The sequence below is a fragment of the Columba livia genome, chromosome 3 (assembly GCF_036013475.1).
Source record: "Columba livia isolate bColLiv1 breed racing homer chromosome 3, bColLiv1.pat.W.v2, whole genome shotgun sequence".
NCBI classification, from domain to species: domain Eukaryota; kingdom Metazoa; phylum Chordata; class Aves; order Columbiformes; family Columbidae; genus Columba; species Columba livia.
The window spans coordinates 31,182,819-31,204,158 of record NC_088604.1 but is presented as its reverse complement, the minus strand read 5'-3'; the positions used below and the strand labels follow the sequence as shown (position 1 = coordinate 31,204,158).

Sequence of the window (21,340 nt, the reverse complement as noted above, 5' to 3'; positions counted from 1 at the left end):
TTTTCAGTCCTTAAGTCATATTTGTCATGGTAGTATTTAACCTGATAGCTTTGTTATTCTGTTAAAAAGTCTTAAATCAGTAAAATATCAAATTACCATATAAATGAAATATTCTAATACAGAAGTAGCTGGATTTTTCCTTTTATACTAAGAAAATAGTAAAATAAGTATAAATAAAGCATGTAGAAGACTGGGTCTTCTGTCTGGAAACTAGGACAGTTCAGTTGAAAAGATTTAAGTGTAATTTGAATATACTTTTCATTTTCAGGGCATCCTAGGTATCCGAGGTATAACTGGTATAATGGGACCTAAAGGTACCAAAGTGAGTATTAACCTTTCTATTCATAAAATGACCTGGACAAAAAGAAAGTATGCCCTTGAATGTTTTTAAAGCTTATTTAAATTAATCCTTTATTTATTTATTTATTTATTTATTTCCCTGGCATTTTCTCTCTCCCACCAGTGTTATTTCCATAGCTACTGTATTTCTGATTAGGAAGAAAAGCAGCCTGGTCCTTCTGATTAGTGAAATACACATACTTTTCACACCTTTCTTTGGTAGGTGTGCAAGTATGTGGTTAGCAAGATACCAAGTTATAGCAGTTCTAAACTATAGAATGTTTTATTTAAAGCTAAAATTTATTAAGTAGTGTCTCCTGCGATTTGCATCTTCCTGAAGCCATTTGCTTCCACTGTCCCAGTTTTTGTCAGGATTTTTTTATTGAGAGTTTGTTCTCTCTCCATTCTTTCTGGTTTTTGCATCTTTTCTGTCGTCAGTTGCTGCTGGTGGGATTCATGTTTATATGAGCTCTGACTTTGCTGGGTAATTTTCCTGCTTTTTATCAAAGTGTTTCTAACTGTTATTTCAAAACTGACTGTTACACTTCTATTGTTATGATCTTGCTAAATCTATATGGTAAAAATTTCTGAAAGGAGTAATATGTAGCAATCAAGCCATTGTCTCCTTCTCCAGAAATGAAATGACAGAAACCTTATTCTGTGATCATCTTGTGTTCAGAAAAACATCAAAATTGTCCTGATTATGAATTTTCTCATAAGTGATCTTTTCTAACCTCTTGGACATATTTGCTAATTCATAGAAGATAATTCTTCATAGTAATTTGTCTACATTTTATGCTGTTTTGTCTCTTTGAAATATTTACTACTTTTGTTTGACAAAGTTCTTCCTTATTCTCTATAAATCTTTTTGAAAACTTATTTTCCCTCCTTTTAAAATTACTTACAGAGTAACAATTCATAATGGCACAAAAAAACCCGAGGTAGATTTAAAAAAAAATTTGCTAAACTTTTTTTTTTTTTTTAATTAGAGCTATTAAAAAACTCAGCTGTTGAGAATTTGCAGTTGCCAGCAAACCAGGAGGGATCATAAGTTGTTAGTGTTTCAGCATTTCATTTTAATGTCTTGTGTTATCTATTTGTCTTGTAGGGAGCTCGTGGACTTGATGGTGACCCTGGTCCTCAAGGTCTTCCTGGTGCCCCTGTAAGTAGAGCGTGTGTTGGTCTATCCAGTTAGATGCTAAGTCCTAAAGCTTTGTGGCTGTGAATCAGAAAAGGCTTTGTTTAATCCAGTTGCATTGATTCTTGATGGGTCAATAAATGATATAGCAGTGATGTCGAGGGTCTTTTACTGTCACCAAAGAACTGTGGCATAGATTAATACATTTTAGCCTCTTACTATGTTATTATTACCTCTTTGTTCTGAGTGCTACTATGCATTAGAGTGACTTGGAATTTTTCAGATTTGAAGCTGGAAAAGTATTCATTCATTAGAACAAAACCCGCACAGGGCATTTAGTGCCTTTTTTTTTTTTTTTTTTTAATTCTTCCCTTCTCCCTGCACCCCATAACTGGAATTTATGCTTGGAATAGCCAGTAACTGTATGGGTTGAAGAAGTGAGTCCAACATCCTTTGCTTAGCCATCCCTGGGTTCCTAGGGAATGGCTTAAACTGTATTTTTTTTAAATGTAGCTGCCAGGTGCAGTTTTATGAAACTGCATTTTTAAATATAGTATGAGTTATCAGTTAGAGGTATCTGCTTTAACCAAGTGTGAATTATAATTGTACTTTTGTTGCTGTTGTTTATTTACTGGAGGTTTTAGCTAATAAATACAAGCAAGTTTCCTCTGGTTTTATTACTAAAATAATATATTTTTTTTCTTATAGGGGGATCAAGGACAGAGAGGTCCACTGGGAGAAACAGGTCCAAAGGGAGAAAGGGTAAGCATAGACAAACTTCAGTTTGTGTTGACTTGCAAATATTGGTTATTTATAGCATATAAACATACTGCATAATTGGTACTCTAAAAGTAAAACATGTCTGCATATAAGTCTGCATCTGTCATTTCAATGTGTTGATCTTCATTTTTAAATATTATTATTATTCTTAGGGTCCTCAAGGTACAAGGGGAATAAACGGTCTCCCTGGGCCTAAAGGAGAGGCTGTAAGTATTTATTTTCTTCATTTGCTTCATGTCATGCTGATTTGTATATCAGAGTGCTCTCCAACAATACATAATTTTTTTTTCTTTTTTAATTTCAAGGGTTTACCAGGAGTTGATGGCCGGGAAGGGATCCCTGGAATGCCTGGAGCAAAAGTAAGGCACAGTTGGCATATATCTGAGCCTTGGTAGTGCCCTAGATTTGTTCACTTATTTATGGCTTTTCATTGTGCTGCTGCCTGTGGCTTTATGCACATTATTAGAGTGACTGAATGAACTTTCCCATCCTACAAATTCAAGAGTACTCCAGCTCTCTGTTCCAAAAATAAAATTTTCCCTTTTGTTTGATTTGCATAAATTACAACTTACGATGTTTTGCAGGGTGAACCAGGAAAACCTGGAGCTCCAGGTGACGCAGGGCTTCAGGGACTGCCCGTAAGTATCTGGTATTTTACCTTTGAAAGTTAGGCTCAGTTCAAACCACAGAAAGGCTCTATATAGGTTAGTTCAATGCTAACATTGGAGTAATTTAAGTGAAAACCTAAGCAAAAATCTCATGAAGAGTATGTGTAATGCGAGGGGAAATTCTGCTATGTGTATCCAAAACGTTTGTACAGAAGCCTAAATCTGCTCATGGTACTGTAGTGAGGAACTTGGTCTTACAAATTGTTTGTGGCCAGTATGCAATTCCTATAGGGTTTCTCATGCCTGAGACCCTGTGAATATTATGGTGTGACCCCACAATTCGAGCTGGTCTCATTTTATAGACTAGGGCCAAACCTATTCCCAGGGTGAGCTGGGAGAGCCAATCTCCTAGTCCAACATACCTTAGATGAACAATAATTTCCTTTAGATATTCTGCTGGCTCAGAACATCTGGAATGCATCACACTCATATTTCTTTCTGTGGGGGGGAGGGCAAGTTTTCTAGTGTATCCCCTGTGGTGGAGTTATAGGGAATCAGTAGCACTTTACAGACTCTTTCAGAAGGTAATCCTTGCACATTAGCTGAATAAGTTTGAAAACTGTGCCAGTTGTCAAAACCTAAATAGAAACCTATTTGAAATACTATGCTGTAGGAGCAATTGCTGTCAGGATATAGTGAAGGTGCTGTATTAAAACAGAACTGGAAGTAAAATTGTAATATGTATATGTAGTAACGTAATATGAAGTGAGCTCTTAAGCTTGGACAAAAATTTGGTAGAATTATACTTGCTATGAGCTGCTGCACAGAAGTAAGGAGGAGATGAAATGTACACAAAAAGTATCTGCTAAACCAGGGGTGTCAAACTAATTTTCACCAAGGCCCATATCAGCCTCGCGGTTGTCTTCAAAAGGCCAAACGTAATTTTAGGACCGTATAACTGTAACTAATCCTATACTACATTTATACGGTCCTAAAATTACATTCGGCCCTTCAAAGGCAACTGCAAGGCTGATGTGGTCCCCGATGAAAATGAATTTGACATCCTGTGTTAAACTCTGTACCTCCAGTCTCAGGATACTGGGACTGAGAATCTGTTTCTAGTCTAAGCCAGAAAAAGCCACAACTCCTCACTTTTCCATGCTCCTTTTGCCAATTTATGAAGTAGGAATAATACTCCTTATCTGTTACTTTGTAAATAGAAAGGATTTAAGCTTGGCCTGTTATTGGATAGAAGTGCTTCAATATCAAGTAAAAGGACTAGAAATATTTTAACATGAGAGAGATGTTTTTTAATACAATTTCCAATCCCCTTAACAACAAATATACACTGTAAATGTTATTTCTTTCAGGGTTTACCAGGCTCTCCAGGTGTGAAAGGCATTCCTGGCCCAAAGGTAAATAACTTTGAGTGTTGACTTTCTTATAATACTGTATTTGTGCTCATAGAGTTCTAAACTATTAAATTATATTAACTTTCTGTTGTGGTAAGAGACAAGCCTTTGGCTGAAATAATTAATTATATCCTTTTATCAACTCTAGTCCTGTGCTTTTTCATGGCTCTTTTGCTACATGATGTGGTTTTCATGATTCCAGGCATTAAATAGCACCTTAAAAAGGCCATTTCCTTTTAAGTTGGTGAAAGTCGTCTCTATCTATGTACCCCCAAATGACAGCATCAATTCCAATTAAGTTTTAAAAAGTATTGTGTGATTGAGGCTATGGAATATTACAGAAAGTAATATTTGGGTTTATTTTTAAGTAATTGAAAAAGAAAACTATATTGAGATGTAAATTTCTTCTGAAATTACAGGGAACGATCCTTCTGAGATATGAGAACAGCAGTTGAGTCTATTTGGGATTTGTCAGTATGTAAAAAACAAAAGACCTGAAGTCTGACTTCTGAAAAATTAGACAGAATTAGGTGAAAGTTAAAGGAAAACCAAAATAAAGGTGGAAGTTAAAAAAATAATACGATCTGACTTTCTTTAGACCTTACTGATTTCCTTATTTGTTATTTTAAAATGGAACAGTAAACCATTGGCTCGGCTAATACTTTTCATTTTTTTTCCAACAGGGTAATAGAGGTCGCCCTGGGGTGCCAGGTTTGATGGGAAATTCTGGTAAACCGGTAAGGTCATGAATTTTACTCAAAAGATCTAGAAAAATGAAATGTCTTGCATTGTGCAAAAAGAAAAAATCACTTTTCCAATTTGTTGTGCTCTTCTTATCTCCAAAACAGGGTCAACAAGGGCCAGAGGGAGAAGCAGGTCCAACAGGACCCCGGGGACCACCGGTAAGTATTGAATAAATTTCTAACTGAGCATATTGAATATTTCACTGTTATGTTTGGTTGCTGAAGCTAAACATGAAGTAAAAAAGATTATTCAGCACAAGTGCTAATTTCTAAGGGAAATACTAGGTGTTCTTTAAACCCCTTCTGTACCAGATGGATGGGCATCATCACATCAAGAAGTCCAGAAGCACATGTCCTACAACTGTTTCTGGCTTTGGTGACAAATTAAATTTTAAACCTTTGTTTATATTCTTCTGGGCTTTGTTTTTAAATATGCTGAGTAAAAGCTCAAACAGAGGGAATGAGGGTGGTTTGTGATAAAAAACTGGAACCAAACTCCTTTCACTGCTACAGTCAACTCCCACAGCTGGTGTTGAAAAGCTTAAATTCAAGTAGTTCACTTGATCTTTAACTGTTTCAGCCCCTTATAAGCTTGTGCTGTATATTACAACGCTTAGCTGTATATTAAAAGGTTCAGAACTTTGAACTAAGTATTCAGAATATGATTTTTTTTTTTAGTAGGTCCTCTTTCTAATGCACATAATGTAAACAATGAAGCAAGGTATGAAGGAAAGGTAGCCGTATGTCCTAACTAATAAAGAAAATGGCTAGAGACTGTCCTCAGCCCCTTGGTCAACTGGCACAGCCTGGTGTGACTTCATAGTGCTAAAGTCCCTTAGCACCCCCTCCTGTCTAACAGTAGACTGGGTGCAAACAAGTTTCATATGGTCTCTTGCCTGTGTTTCCAAAACTGTTCTTGGGTGTTACCTAGGCAAGTTGGGTTTGTCTGAGACAAAAGCATGGTAACCGTTTGTCATGGATGATGGTGAGATGCTGCTCAGCCCTGTGCCTTGGCCCTTTCTGGTTGACATTGTGAATGTAGCTACAGTGATGTGAGGTATAACGTTTATCTCTGCTTGGAAGCACTGATGATGTAGTTTCTTTCACCGGAGATTTTCCTTTACACTAGAATTATTTGGAAGACTGGAGAAATCATTGCTGAGCGTGTAGCTCACTGCAGGAAATAATTGTGCTAAGGAAAGTGAACTCATGGCATTTGCTGAGGCTCAGTGTTGAAGACAAAGAACAACTGTTCCTGAAGCATTGTTGGGTACTAGAGAGTCTGCTGGGTACAGATTTTTCTAGAGTGGACCTGGCACGGATTGAAGTCACGTAACACTGATCCTGTTTCCCTTTGCTGTTAATCGTTCTGTGAGGGATGAGAGGGTCAGTGATTTGAAGAAAATTTTCCTAACCCAGAATTCAGTCTGACAGCATTGCCGAGGCTGCAGGCTCTGTAAATAATTACTTTTGCAAGCTTCTCTCTTGCCACTGATACCCTAGGAATACTTTCCTGAATTTTTCTGAGCTTCTGCTGTCGTACCATGATGTAACAATTTTACTCATGCAGTTGTAGGGTTATCCTTACACAGGCCTTAGACCGTTACTGATAGGGACATATTTTTAAGGGTATTTCGTGGGTCAGGAATATCTTCTCTGAATTAATTCTTAAACATACAGCAGCAGTCAGCCAAATAACAGATTTAATTTTCTTCTGTGGTTTGTGTCATAATGTGTTAGGTGCATTAATTTGTGAGATCACATTTATTTTAGACAGAATCTTTGCGGAAGTGCTGTGTCCACAGCTGCCTATGAATGATGTAAAAAGGGAATTATATGAGCATAGACTTACTAGGATGGAATACGTGTATCTTCAGTCTCCCATATGAGTAGCTTGCGAAGATTTATTTTTGTTATTTGTGTTTAAAAATGTTGGGTGTGCTAGAAAAAGGTTTCAGCCCTATTATTCTTGAGCTGATATTTTGTATACTTGTAACAGGAATAAGAATTATAATTGAATCAGACCAAAGTAATTGCCCACTCTGATAATGCACTGTAATCTGCTGAACTATGCTTTTAATCCTTTCAATGTGAACATGAATTTACAAAATCAGCAGTCCATACAACAGGAGTTGACACGCAAGGTTAATTTTAGTAACCCTGTATTCAGACAGAAATACTTAACACAGATTAAATACAGTGATTTTTCTGTTTATTACTCTAGAGACCAGCAAGACATCTGCATATCTTGCCTTTATTTTCTCTGTCTTCACACAATGCACTCATTTTGGAAAACGTGAACATTAGAGTGAAAGCTTTTGATCAATACAAAATGGAGAAAGGAAGTAAATTGTTGATAATAAAGTAAGTTTGTGTGTAGAGCATTAAACAGTAATCTACTTCTCATTTATAGTTCCCTTAAAGCTATAAAGAGCCTTGAATAATAACTATGTTTATCTTCCTTCTGCTCAAGACTACAAGCAGCATATGACTGGAATGGCTTTCTGTTTTCTTTTTGAGGACACCAGAAAAAACATTACTTCTGCACAAAAAAAACCCCAGAATGATCATGGTCTTTTGTTCAGGAAGGACTTAGTGTTGGATTATTGAACCTCAGTGAGCTTTGGTCCAAGTTAAGGTTGTATTCATTTTCAGGGCAGAATGAAGAGTGTTTTCATTCTGCAGCATGAACACGTAGCAGATATATTTGAGCTTCAGCTTTTAGGAATCTGCCCTTACATTTCCAGGAAAAAAAATAAGCTGGTTAAATAATTCTACACACCATGATTCTTCAAACTTTTCAAACTAGAAATTTCAAAAATAAGTTGAGAATAACTTTTAGATTTGCTCTAAAAAGATTTTTTCTTGTGACTAATTTTGTATATTTTTCAGATTTTGACATTTTCTCACAACTTTAATGCCTGATAGTCTTTGACTGAAGTGTTTGACCAAACACTTTCAAAGCCTGAGGATTTCATGGTTACTATTCAGGTGTTTTTCCTTGTCCTTTCCTTCCTATTTTGAATGATCCTCTTTAGCACTCACCTCAGTTCTTTTCTTGCTCCTTTACCCTTTGTTCTGTTTCATTCTTGATAATAGAAGACTCAGACAGAAGTCAAGAGGGACTCAGCTTCTTCCTTGGAGTTGCAAAAAACCTTGACATTTTGGAGGATATGGAGAACTTCAGCCCCTTAATGTTTTGCTGCTTGGCAGCAGCCACATGAGAGATCCTCTTCTCTTTCCCATTTCACTCACCCCTGTTCTTCACATTGGTACTGGGCACAGTCAGCATGGCTGGTAGTGCCAGGAGGACCAGAACTCTAGAGAACAGGCCCTCCAGTGAAGGTTTGTGAGAGGATAACAAGGCTGACTCTGCTAATATGGAAAAATAACATACCTACATTTGTGTTATATTAGAAAAATGCTTGATTTTTCAACTTTAGCTACTTGCAAAATACATCTTTTTGAGAGAAAACTTTAATTTCAACTAATGTGTAGGTTTTTTTGGAGTTATGCAATGGAGTGCTATTAAGCAATCATCTATGGGACAAATTAATACTTCTCCACTGTTTGTCAAATAACCTGTAGCATGCTCTGACACAAACCATGTTATTTTGCTGTTATTTTAATTATTAAACTACTGTTGCACTGTAGCTGGAACAGTATTGTTACAAAGCAGCAAATTCAAGTTTTGGCCTTTTGCAAGTCTGTAACATTTACAGTTTCAAGATAGATAGCTCTAATTACAAATAGGGAAACTTGTTCTGGGAGACCCTTACCTCACTGCTGACAAATCTTGCTAGGAGAAAATTGCTTTCCAAAGTACCATTTTAGTCTATCATCATTGCTTTTCCTTAGAAAACTTAAGTTTTTGGCACCTGAGCAGAAAAAACAACACAACAACAACCTTTTTTTTTTTTTTTTTTTAGTTTATTATTCATTTGTTCAGTAAAAGAGAAAAACAACTGGAGCCACATGGAAATTTTCTTTTGTTTCTAAGTGAAACATATTCTCCATTCCACTCTAATTGTTCTGTCAGTTAACCTTATGTTTGCTTCGTGTTGTGCTGGTCAATCCAAGTAATTACCAAACTCATTTTTGATTTAAACCTTTCTAAGCCAGCCATCATGGCAGGTGGCCTAAAGGAAGCAATTCTCCAACATCGGAGTGTCATTCCTAATCAATGGAATTTAGCCATACTCCCTAAGCTGCTTAACCATTTTCTTTCATATTTGCTGAGATTTAGTAAGATTTAATTTTTCACATTGTATCTACAGAAAAGGCTGACCTTTGCCCCAGCTTTTTTCTTCCCTTGTTTTTCTTCAGCTATTTAACATTTAAATTGCGAACATTTGGAGAACATGTATCCCATCCTGTGGTTTTGCGGTGAAAAGACAGCTTGGAACATTTAAGGAATAATTTAACTTAAAGTTCAATACTTGCCTATCAAATTGAACAAACTCTTGATGAATATGCAGGGCAGCATAAACATGTTGTTAAGGATTTAGGAGGCAATACTTGTTTTCCTAACATTATCAACAGAGGTTAAGTATCTAGCTGCCTAAGATTTGATACTGTAGCCCCTCTGAGAGACTTCTGAGGGCTCAGGAGGGTTGGGCTGACAGTCTCTGGAGCTGCCTTTGTCTCTGCTCAGGATAAAGGGGGAGCCTACAGAGTACCTTGGATTTGATACTATGATGTCGGACATCCTAAAGGTAGATGAGGACACTGTTTTCAGCATCTTAAATTACTTTCAGATAAATAATTTTCTAAGACTTTAAAGATATTTTTGTCTTACCTACCTTGAAATGTATCTTTGGTTACCCTAACAATTATGACTATAATCTCGTTTTTCTATCATTCTTTTCACATTACTGCAACTGAGATGATGTAACATTTTCCATAGTTGGTATTGGTGTAGTGGTATTAGTAGTGTGATAGGATGAAATGTCCTTGCCTCTGTTTATATGCTATGTTTAGGTGGACATGTTTTGTATATGTAATTTCAGAAGTGTTCGACAAGTGGTGAGTCATAGTTTACATTTGAGATAGAGTTAAAGGGGTTAGCATTGCACAGTCTATAGCAGAGCCAAAAGAACAATTTCCATCTTTCCAGATATGCTCTTTATCCAGTAAACCTCAGCCTCTAGGTGGATGTGACTAAACTTCCTGACCTTGGACAATTCTGCAGCATGGTTTGTACAGTTTAGCACTTTCTCCCCTCCCACTCACAGACCACATAGTCCAGCCAAACCTGATCAGCATCTCCAAGCCTCTCCAGTTCTCATGCTATCCACCCCTGTCTTTCCAAACTGCGTGGTCAGATTCCTGTCTGCTGCCTCACTCTTTACCCCTCCAGCTCCAACAACAGCTTCCTTTGACACTTTTGGGCACAGTAGGCCTCTGGATGTCAGCAGATATCCCAATGTTGGCTTCTCCTAAGTGGTGTAGATGGTAACCTGGGTAAAAAATAAGCTCGTTAGGAGCTAGTGTACTAAAGCTGTCCTAGACTTCAGTTAACACTATAAATGCAGCCGGTGTGAAAGTTCTCTGTCATTCATACTTGGCCACAGTACTACCCTTGAAAAGAATGGCGTCTGTTGGGCTGCTGCTTGTGCCAAAAGCCTGACACAGTTAAGAGGAAGGTACATTTCACGCTACGCCTATAACTTACCCTTATCTTGAGCAGTACAACTTAATTATTACTCTGAAAAATGTGCAAAGGTGCATTTAAAATCTCAGAATGTTTGCTGTATGTTTAGTCTTCCAGCAAATAACAGTTTGTATTTTTGGATGGTTTTTATTCCTGTGCTGAAGGTCAAAAGAAAAGTCTTGTTGGTCCTTCCATGGATAAATCCTTGAACTCAAAGTTAAGAACTTTTCTGAGATTTTGGATGAAAAAAAATTATGATAAGGTAAAGTCTTACAAGCTTGTAATTGATAAATGGGTTACATTTTGCAAAAGACTTTGGAATACTAAGTTTAAAAAAAGTTCATTCCAAAATGTACTTTGTTTATTCTTTTTTATTCTGCACTGTTTATTACAGTATACACTCTGAATTACTTGTCAAGAGATTCTAATTTGTGTTTTGATTATCTGGGCAGCTAAGTGAGATGCAAATTACCTGTGGAATATTCTCATTCTTGTTAAAGTTCCACTAACAGAGACATCCTTAACAGGATCAGCTGGTGAATAGGAAATCAATAAAACAGTGAAAGAAACTGTTTTAGCATGAGAATGCATTCTGTAACTGCTTGTGGGAATTCTACAAAAGAATCAGGTCTTCAAAATTTCAGTGAGGATGAAAACCATCCCAGACAACGTAAAGGTTGTAAATCCTGCAACATTCCCTTATGTATGTTACATTAAAAGGCTAAACATAAATCTAACAAAGCTGTGAGAAAGACATTATGTCTTCATGTAAATGTATGGAGTAGTCCAGCAATCCGGCCTTGGAACAAAGGCCGGGCAGATTTTGTTGTAACCATAGCCCCACACATGAGCTGATACTGTTGTGTGGTGTTGTAGGAAATGATCATCTTGCCAATATAATAGACTCAGACAGGATCTCTCAGCAAAGCATATTTTATTAACGATATGGCAATACCGGGTGTTCTACCTAAAGGTAGGCACACACAGTAGGGTAAAAAGGTCCTACTTATATCCCCCACAAATCCCAGCTGCAAATTCCCTCCCCTGTTCCCTATTCGTTGAGTACTTCAGGGTTTAGAGACTACCCGACGCCTGCCTCAGTTTACCTATCTTATTCATCTAATTCTAACAGCCCCCTCCCCTTATTGTTTTATTTAAAATATGGATTCCTGTCTCTTTGGTTACCCTTCCTCCTAGCTTAACTTTTTAAATACAGTAATCAGTTTGCATTCCAGGATTAGTTAGAAGAGAGTTTGTTTTACATTAAGGATTCATAGTCTGTCTCTCAGTCCTTTCCCCATGCTGGTCAGGTGCCAGGTTCCCAGTTTTCTAAAAACATTCCTCCTTCAATGGCTTCTTACATTGTGGTGCTGCACCACCAGTTCACACCCTGCCATCTCACCCCTGCCTTTCCCTCCTTTGAGAGAGTGACCTTATCCTCAGCCGTACTTGCAGGCTAAGTGATAGTATACTTAACAGAAATCAGTTATTTGTACTGTTGAAGTACTGGAGCAGTCCTGGACATGCTTTTGGTCCACACTAACAGATTGAAACAATCTCTAGGTGCTGGCCAAGCGTTACAGTACTTAAGGGGCCATGAGCAGTGGGAGTCTGTGTGCTGCTCCCCTTCATTGTACACTGGGGAAGTTTTCCAGCAGGGGTGTAAGTCTGCCTGTCCCAGTGCGCTCTGGAGCAGCTACTGTCCCTCTTCAAGCATTCCAGCTCTAGGAAAGGTTGGAATTTTTAAACTTGTCAAAAGTGCATAAAACGTACAGATTCTGGTCCTTTTTTTTTCTTTTTTTTTTTTTTTTTTTTTTTTTTTTAATTGGTAAAACCAGGGCAACACGCCCATTGATTTGTGAGTGGCCTGCAACTATGGACTGTGTTATATATAGGGCCGCTGTGTAGGAAAGGTTGGCTGAGGACATGGCGAAACTGCCTTCTGTTCTGATTGCTGCCTCTGTGTAACTTAGAGCACAGAGGAAGGTTTCATTTGACCGAGTAGAGATGTCAACACCTGAACCAGTTATTACAGAAGCTCTCTTATAGGCTGTGGAGAAAATATATATGCTTCTAGGACATGACTCATTATGGATTTAAAATGTTTACATTGGGACATTTCAAGATGCTGTTTTTCTCTTCATCCCGTATGAAGGAAACCAGGAGTAACTAACTCAGTGTAAATCTATCCCAGGGCCATTTCAGTCAAATACAGCTTGAAGGAAGCTTCACAGTCTTCTAAATAATGCCGTGGACCTGTGGGATTCCTCACTGTTTGGGCTACAGTTCTTCTCTCACTGGCTAAATCACAACTTCTGTAGGTCTTGCAGTGGTGGCCCTTAGTTTGAAGTGATTTGTCCTTACAGACATGATGTCAGTGTTTATAGAAAATCTTATCCTTTTGTATTCCAGTCTTTTGTATACTAAGCTTTTTTACCACCTTAGAAAAGCATTAGTGTTCAAAAAAGTGCCTGTAGTGTATATTTGACAAAAGGGTTTTTATGCACTTGAATAAAATGGAAGATTTTTCTTGCATTCTGTATGACCAACAGAACCTTTGATGTGCTTAAGAGGTTTATTATATGATTTTTACTCTATGGAATGTGACATTGCTTTTGTTTTATAGCTGTATAGCAACCAGACATGAATGTTATGACATATATGAGGAGATGAGTTTCTAATACTGATCATAGTTTTAATCCTTCTCTTTCCTACCTCAGAAATGTAATTGTATTCAAAGTCACAGATGTAGTACAGAATTATGTGATTAAATAGCAGATTTTCAAAAAGGTTAATGTATCTTCTGAGTTGTAATAGGAAGGTGATTTGTTTATTTTCTTTTTCTTTTTTTTTTTTTTCTTTTTGTCTCACATGAAAAAGTCTTTAAAAATTATACAAATGCTTTGAAAGGATAGTGATCTTAACATCATAGGATATTTTGAAGGAAATGAGTGGAAAAGGCTGTTTATGTTTGGCGCTCTGATCGTTTCAAGATACCTAATTATTTCTTGAATTGTAGAGTTAGTTTTCCTAAGCTTGTGTGAGAAGCTGTTGTTGCATTGATGACATGGTATAGAAGGCCATAGCTGCCATCTCCTTTTATTGTTCAGTATGTCACAATGTTTCACAATATTTTCCTATTATGAAGAAAAAAAATCTACTTTTAAAATTCTCCATTATATACAACACTGGAATAATTAGATCTGTTTTTATCCAAAATTTTCTAAGTTATATTTAATAGGTTATCTACTTATCTAATAACTTCAGTTATTGATATTTTATTATCTTAAAGGCTATATCATGCTTTTATTGCAAGTCTCCCTTATGTATTCACACTGTGGAAGTAAGAAAAGTGTCTGAAGTTAGACTTAGGCTTGTGTTGGGATAGTGTTTGTATTCACATGTACAGGTATATATCTGTATATATGAGAGTAAAGGCACAAAACTTATTGAGCTGTTCTGAAAGGTTTAATCATACAAGACAAAACAATTTTGAGAAAGATACTTTAGTGTGAAAATTGTGTAAAATCTTTGAAAATTTGACTAAATGTTGGATTTAACCAGAGTATATGTTCAGACATCTGCATCAAGAGTTTGGGTTATGCAGCTAATGTGAACATGATGATCTCAATGGATAAACATACCTGAAGTAAAGATACAAAGTAAAAATCCAGTAAAAAGTGTATTTATACTCATCATATTATGAATGGGGATTTTGAAAGGTTACCTGTCCCTACGACAGTCTAGATGGGTTTTTTTAACCTAAATGAGATTGTTAAGCATGACTTCTGCACACACTTTTCACATTTGTCCATTGTACATGTGGGATCATGGGCTTTCAAGTATGTGGTCATGTGGGAGTTCAGTTGATGAAACTAAGCAGAAGCCCAAAGCTCAGCATGTTCATCAGGGTTGTCTTAGTGACATGAATGTGTTTGTGACAGGTAATTCTCAGGTGCGATCCATGAAGGGGACTTGGTTCAGCAGAATGAATTACTTGAATCATTTAATGCCAGCTAAATATCGTATGCCATTGTTAAATGAAAATGTTCATATTTTTCAGGAAGTTTCACTATTTTTAATGCACATGGTAATTTTGCACTAACAAACAGCAATATTGATTAAAACCAACTGCTGAGTAGTACAATTCAGTAAATATAAAGAAAAAAAAAATATTCCCTGTTCACAGGAAATATCTCAGGAAGTAATGATGTCTTTCTGTTTCCTTTAAGGGTAGCAGAGGGGAACCAGGTCCTGCAGGCTCTCCAGGTTTACCAGGGAAATTGGTAAGCAGTTAATTTCCATATTGAGTGCTCATGTTCACTTTCAAGAAATAAAGTTCTGGTATCATCTGGAACTACACTCACTAATTTTTTCATGCAGGGAACTGAAAATAATGTTGAAAGGAATGATTGTTCAGTTTCTTTTTCAGTCCTCTGTGACTGTGCTAATATTAGCAAATGCTGGTTTAAAATATATGGAGATGTGTGGGACTTTTTCTTCTGTTTAAAAAAACATAAATCCTGTGATGTGCAAAGTTGGGTTGCACAGTCCTGTGTGGGCTGCGTGTACTCGGGGAGCAGGAGCAGTGAAAGATTGGCTTTCTGTTAACAGCTACCTGAAGCTAATGAATGGAGCGGATTATGAATGCCACCTTTTACTGGTCCTCCAGCAGTATTTACACAGCAAGAGTCAGGAGCAGAGCTGGGGAGGATTTAGCTGAAAGAGCCTGCTGTTAGAGAGGAATGTGCAAATCACAGAGTGCAAGATCTTAAGAAGTACTGTTAGGATACTCAGACTGTTGTGGGACTGGAGGGTAAAAAGCCCTGTAAGATATTTCTGTTTTGTCTTTCAGTAATAAAATCATAATAAGATGCCATTTAAAGGGCTGTATTTTGGATCAGCTCTATTTTCATCAGATAATCCTGTTTCATCAAGTTAGGACTGTTCTGGGAATAAGATTCTGCCCCATCTGCTTGTCAGGGTATGACCCTTAGCTGTTAGTTCTAAAACAGACTGTGTAAGTTTACATCCTTCATTTATTTTCACAGGGTCCCCAGGGTGATATTGGACTTCCTGGACTGCCAGGTCCTCCAGGCTTACCTGGTGGTAAGGGTGACAGGGTAAGAAATACACTCATACATATAGGCTGCAGTTTAATGTCAGGAGTAAATACATTAATTTGAGCATTGTTTGCAGCTTTTACCTGAATTAATGTCTGGTTTCTTGTTTTGTATGTGGATCCGTTAACTACTTGAAAGTGGTGCTCATAAAATATATAGGAAAAATCTTGAGCATGTTACTTAAAGAATTGGAATGAGATTACTGGTGTAAATGTTTCCCTTTCTTTGGAGTTTGAATCATTTAAAGGCCTAAATCATATTGAAAGTCATTGAGTCAGACAGATCTGAAATTGCAAATGAGGTTCTCTGGTCACTAAAAAGGTCTGGGACTTCAGCTCCAGCCTACAGTATATACTATGCCTTTTACATATGTCTTAGGATCTGCTATGGAAATTCACAGGCTGATGTGCATACACACAAAATTACAGAATATAAGTACCTCATTTTGCTAGGAGGGAAGAACTGGGCCCTGGAAAGCTCACATACTTGAAAAAGATATCTTGCTTTGCTGACTAAATGCCAGTGAAGACAGTATAGTGGAAAAAAAGAAAAAAAAAAAAAAGAGTTCTCTTCCTTATAGGAGGCTGCAGAGGATGGAATTCACTCACCAGCCTTCCTTGTTATAGCAATTGACAGTTCTACACTGTGTTTTGTGCTTCTTACTTGGGATATCTACTGCAGTATTAAATGAGTTGGACTTTTGAAGTGCCTGTTACTTTCCACTGACAATCAAGCATGGAACTGCTAGTGAGACACAGGTGTCACTGCTGCCTAAGCCTTTAGTTCAACAGAGGAATCCTGCCCTTGGTATGATCCCAGTATACATCGCAGGGTGGCTAGATAGGGCTTGCAGTTGTTTTGGACAGTTTTTAAAAGCTGCTCACATACTTAAAAACAAGTTTCTAAGACAATCTTTGTTGTTGAGCTATTTCTTATTCTCTCTATTTTTTTTTTTTTTATGGTGAGACCGGTAACATATGTTTCTACTCCAATGTGATTATTGACATAAAACAGTCTCTTTTATTAGACCGATGATGATTCACAGTTTAGACTTCTCCAAAGGGAGATTGAAGGTACCTGAGGAAGCAAATCTGATAGGAAAACAACTAGTATTTGCTGCAGTGCTGACAATTTCCCTCCAAAGGTGCCTGATTTTCCTCATTTACCATATAAAGGCTCTGAACATCTGAAATAAGAGCAGCATGTAGATGCTACAAATAGACTAGGTGAAATTCAGGCTGCACCCGGAGGTTTCTGTTCATATAACTGGCAGATGACAGCATCTTATACCTGGAGCTTTTTTTGAATCCTAGGGTCAGTTTAATGCCCTGTACAAATACCTTAAAGTCCATGCTAGCTATGCTAGCAATTATCTGTGCTAGCAATTATCTGTGATTGCTTTTTAATTTCCATGTTTTGAGACAAGTGTCAACTGGATCCACTTGTATTCTTTGTTCATTTTTTTTTCTTCAATTGTATAGAGGCTGGAGTGCATTTTCTGGGGCAGGCTTACGTGGCTGCAGCTTTGCACTGATCTGCAGTGTGTATTCCCACTCACAAGCCTGGAGAGCTCTGTGCCACAGGCCAAGTTTCACAAAAGTAAAAACTTCTCCCATCTCAACCTTATCTATTGGCAGTTTTGTTGCTCTAAAGAGTAAGGGGAGAAAAAGAATGCCCAAAATGATAGAATCATAGATTAATTTTGTTTGGAAGAGACCCTCAAGATCATTGAGTCCAACCATTAACCTAACTCTGGCACTAAACCATGTCCCTAAGAACCTTGTCTAAATGCCTTTTAAACACATCCAGGGATGGTGACTCCACCACTTCCCTGGGCAGCCTGTTCTAATACCTGACAACCCTTTCTGGGAAGAATTTTTTCCTAATATCCAATCTAAACCACCTCTGGCACAACTTGAGGCCATTTCCTCTCATCCTATCATTTGCTACTTGGGAGAAGAGACCAACACCCTCTATGCTACAATGTCCTTTCAAGTAGATGCAGAGAGCGATAAGGTCTCCCCTCAGCCTCCTTTTCTCCAGGCTAAACAGCCCCAGCTCCCTCAGCTGCTCCTCATCAGACTTGTGCTCCAGGCCCCTCACCAGCTTTGTTGCCTTAAATGATGTTAGGTTGGAAATCAATGTCTTTTTGTGGGGGTAATTGGAAAACCTTAACAAGGCACAATTTTGAGAACGCTTCAGACAGAATAGTTTCAGTGTTATTTGACGAAGTCAGAATGTTAAATAAGTCTGTGATTTCCATTGCTTAGCTTTGTGGATTATTTAGTATTGGCTCTTTGTCCTCAGGAACATGAGAACAAATCTGAATTCCCTAAATTGTAGATGTCACACTGGTTGGTGTGCCTGTACCTTACGTGAATTAAATGGATCTATGAAATGAGAGAGAATATGCTGTATCTTTGTCTGTTTTAGGAAAATAAATATGCACAGTGTTAGTTCTTTTGTTTGGAATGTATGTGTTTTAATGTGCACAGACTGCAAAGAACATTTAAGGGTGGTGAGGTTGTTTTCTAGCAAAACACAAACACTAACATTTTCTTAAATAATGCAGTGCTCTACAAATGAAATACTTTTCCTATAGAAACAAATCACATAGGTTTGAAATGAATCAGGTCATTATTTTTTAACTCATTGGTTCCTGCCTGTCCATACATGTATATTTTATTACAGGATTCTAAGATGAAACATAATAATATCTTTTTTTTTTTTAAAAAGGGATATCAAGTTTAAGATACAAAACATTCAGCTTTGACTGTAGAGATCAAAATTCTAGAGGCAGTTCTGCTAGAAAACCTTGAGAATTAAACAGCAAGCAAAACAAGATTGTGACTGGGCTTGTCAATGTCTCAGTGTGCACATCTCATGCTAGCTGGTCTGGTACGGCCTACAGCAATACAGAGTACTTAATAGGGCTAGAAAAATGATACACTTACTGCATTTTTTACTTATAACTTTTAACCAATTTGCAGAGCAGAGTTGTAGCAGCTGCAAGAGCATCTGCCACGTAAAGGGGAGATCTACTGTTTGACAGTCAGAATCTGTACCGTCCAGTGTGGCAGTGGATTGTATGTTCCATGCTATTACTTGCCTTCAGTTTGTCACCTTAATTATATAGTAAGTTTTAAATGTTTTCATTGTAATTCTTAAAAATTTGCAGATTTAAATGTCTCTTGCATTAGTGATAGATGGTAGGGAGGGTTTAAGATAATTTATTACGCTTTTGAACCTGCAGTTTCAAATTCTGATTTGTTTTTTTAATCTTTAATCTTGTAGGGTTCAGTCGGTGAACCAGGACCTAAGGGTGAACAAGTAAGTCATGTTAGAGATTATGGTACTTTCAAGTCACTCTGCAAAATGCTGCAGTACATTATGTTGGCTAAATCTGAAGGCTAACAGTATGCTTTTTTGTCTGATATAGGGTGCACCTGGAGCAGAAGGAGATGGAGGAGAAAAGGGTGACTTAGTAAGGCATTATTTTCTTCACCTGAGCTAATATTTTCTTGTCATAAATCAAAATTTTAAAGTACTGTTGGAGTGCTTCAAGCATATGTTTGATCATTTAGAGTCACATTTCAGTTTTATACCAACTGGGCATTGCAGAGCATAGCAGTTCTATTAGCCTGGTCATGCCATTCCTGTTTTGAAAGCACTCTGAAATACTCCTATTCTATTAGGTCTATTAGGTCTATAATATAGTACAGTGTATATAGATAGATACATATGTAGAGATACACTAGGCATTTATACATGAATACTTTTATATATATATAAATATATATATATATATATGAGGCAATGAGGATGATGTAGTTTAATTCAGGTGAAACAGGAGCACAGGTAATAAATATCCTTAATAATGGAAATATTTTGTATTGCCTTTATCTTTGGAAATGAGCAAGTGGCTGTTACAGAGAAGTCTGAAAAGAGGCTGTGGCACTGTAATATTGCTGGAGGAATATACATATATGTATATATATATATACACACTGCAGGAGTGTGGCATGTTGTGAATTCCCATGGGTAATGTCTGGGTTATGTGCCCCTGGGTAAAGGGGATTTGTTCTCCTCCAGGAAAAAAATGTACTAGTCCAGTGGCTTCTACGGGGCCCCATCCAGCAAAGCCAGAACTTGATCTTTCAAAAGGAAGGAAACTGCTTCCTATTTAAAAAGCAATAGCCAGGTTGTGTGCTGGAAATGAGCACTTTTTTCCTACACTCTGTCAATTCTTTAAAGCTGATTGACAGGCATAGTGAGGTAGATGTTGAGTAACGCAGCTTTGCCATCACTACACAGATTCCCAGGAAGCAACACTATGTGTTGTTTAAGTGTGCTGCTGGTTACTCTGGTTCTAAACCAATAACAGTTGTTATTTCCATTTCACTTATGGCATATTCATTAACAGATAAAGTGGCCTTTCTGACTTCTAGAAATCAATTATTTCAACAATGATGTGTAATAAAATTTTCAGAAATCTCTCCAAGACTAATATGAAAACACTGAAGAAGAAGAGTTAATCTATTTCATAGGTGATTACAAGATTTTGAAACTTTTTTTTTCTTTTTCTTATTCAGAAGGGAAACTAAAAACTTCTCAATAGCGGGTCTGCTATTCTCAGTCAAGCAATAGGGGAATCTCAGGGTTGTTCAATCCAGGAGCCAGGTTGCTGGAAATAGGAACTTTAGGGATTTGGCTTCTTCAAAGAACATGGGGTAGACACCTGCCTGGTTTCTCTTGCAATTTTATCAGAGCTAATACAACACTGTAAAATACCTGTAATTCTGCCAAACTAGAAAATCCTGGTTAAATAATGCTTCCTCTAAAGGCTTCTACTGTCTAAGATTGTACTATGCTGCAACTATGGCTTGAGAAGTTAGAGTCATGTGTCTAAGATATGCAACACAAAACTAATTATAATAAACATGCTTTCTTATTTGCCTTGTACAGAAATGTTTTTGAGAAAGTAATTTTACAAAAAGATTTGAAATTTGAGTTTTGTGATTTTGTGTAAATTAACTAAATATGTAAACTTTTTTTAATAGTGAAAAATATCATGGTAAGTTTACTGCATATGTAATGTACATGGTAATGATACTCTTTTCTAAATAGTTTGTCTTATTTTTGCTTAGGGTGATATGGGATTGCCTGGAGCTAAGGGATCTGTAAGTATAATGAATAGCACTGTTATAGCAATACATAGTAGATCAGACAGATGGTTTTCAGATTTAAGAAAGAAAATACAAATAATGAGCTGATCTCTTTATCACGGTTAAATTAAATGAGTTAAACCAGCATTACTTCTGTTTAAATTTTGAATACAGTTAATATTAAAATGAAATAGCTTTGGAAAGGAACTCACAGACTGAATTCTAAGCTCCATAAAAGAGAAGCATCCTTCAGCAGCAGTTTTCTGGCCAACTATTTATTTTTCTTTTTTTTTTTTTTTTAAGGAAATGAATGCACTCTTTGTACAGTAGGTGTTGTATAGAAAGGAGTCTCAGTGCAGTGGCTGCGTGCAGTCTGTAA

General features: G+C 37.0%; 1 protein-coding gene across 3 annotated transcripts in view; it reads left to right on the top strand.

The window, feature by feature from the left end:
• The window catches only part of COL9A1 (collagen type IX alpha 1 chain), a 69,989-nt gene that overhangs the window by 39,200 nt on the left and 9,449 nt on the right, over positions 1-21,340 (top strand). For all 3 annotated transcript variants that reach the window (XM_065056233.1, XM_065056234.1, XM_065056236.1), the window contains 14 exons: positions 269-322; positions 1,448-1,501; positions 2,186-2,239; positions 2,410-2,463; positions 2,563-2,616; positions 2,842-2,895; positions 4,236-4,280; positions 4,961-5,014; positions 5,126-5,179; positions 14,906-14,959; positions 15,725-15,796; positions 19,091-19,126; positions 19,236-19,280; positions 20,944-20,976. In XM_065056233.1, the coding sequence (XP_064912305.1) occupies positions 269-322; positions 1,448-1,501; positions 2,186-2,239; positions 2,410-2,463; positions 2,563-2,616; positions 2,842-2,895; positions 4,236-4,280; positions 4,961-5,014; positions 5,126-5,179; positions 14,906-14,959; positions 15,725-15,796; positions 19,091-19,126; positions 19,236-19,280; positions 20,944-20,976 (717 nt within the window). The remainder of the gene's footprint in view (positions 1-268; positions 323-1,447; positions 1,502-2,185; positions 2,240-2,409; positions 2,464-2,562; positions 2,617-2,841; positions 2,896-4,235; positions 4,281-4,960; positions 5,015-5,125; positions 5,180-14,905; positions 14,960-15,724; positions 15,797-19,090; positions 19,127-19,235; positions 19,281-20,943; positions 20,977-21,340) is intronic.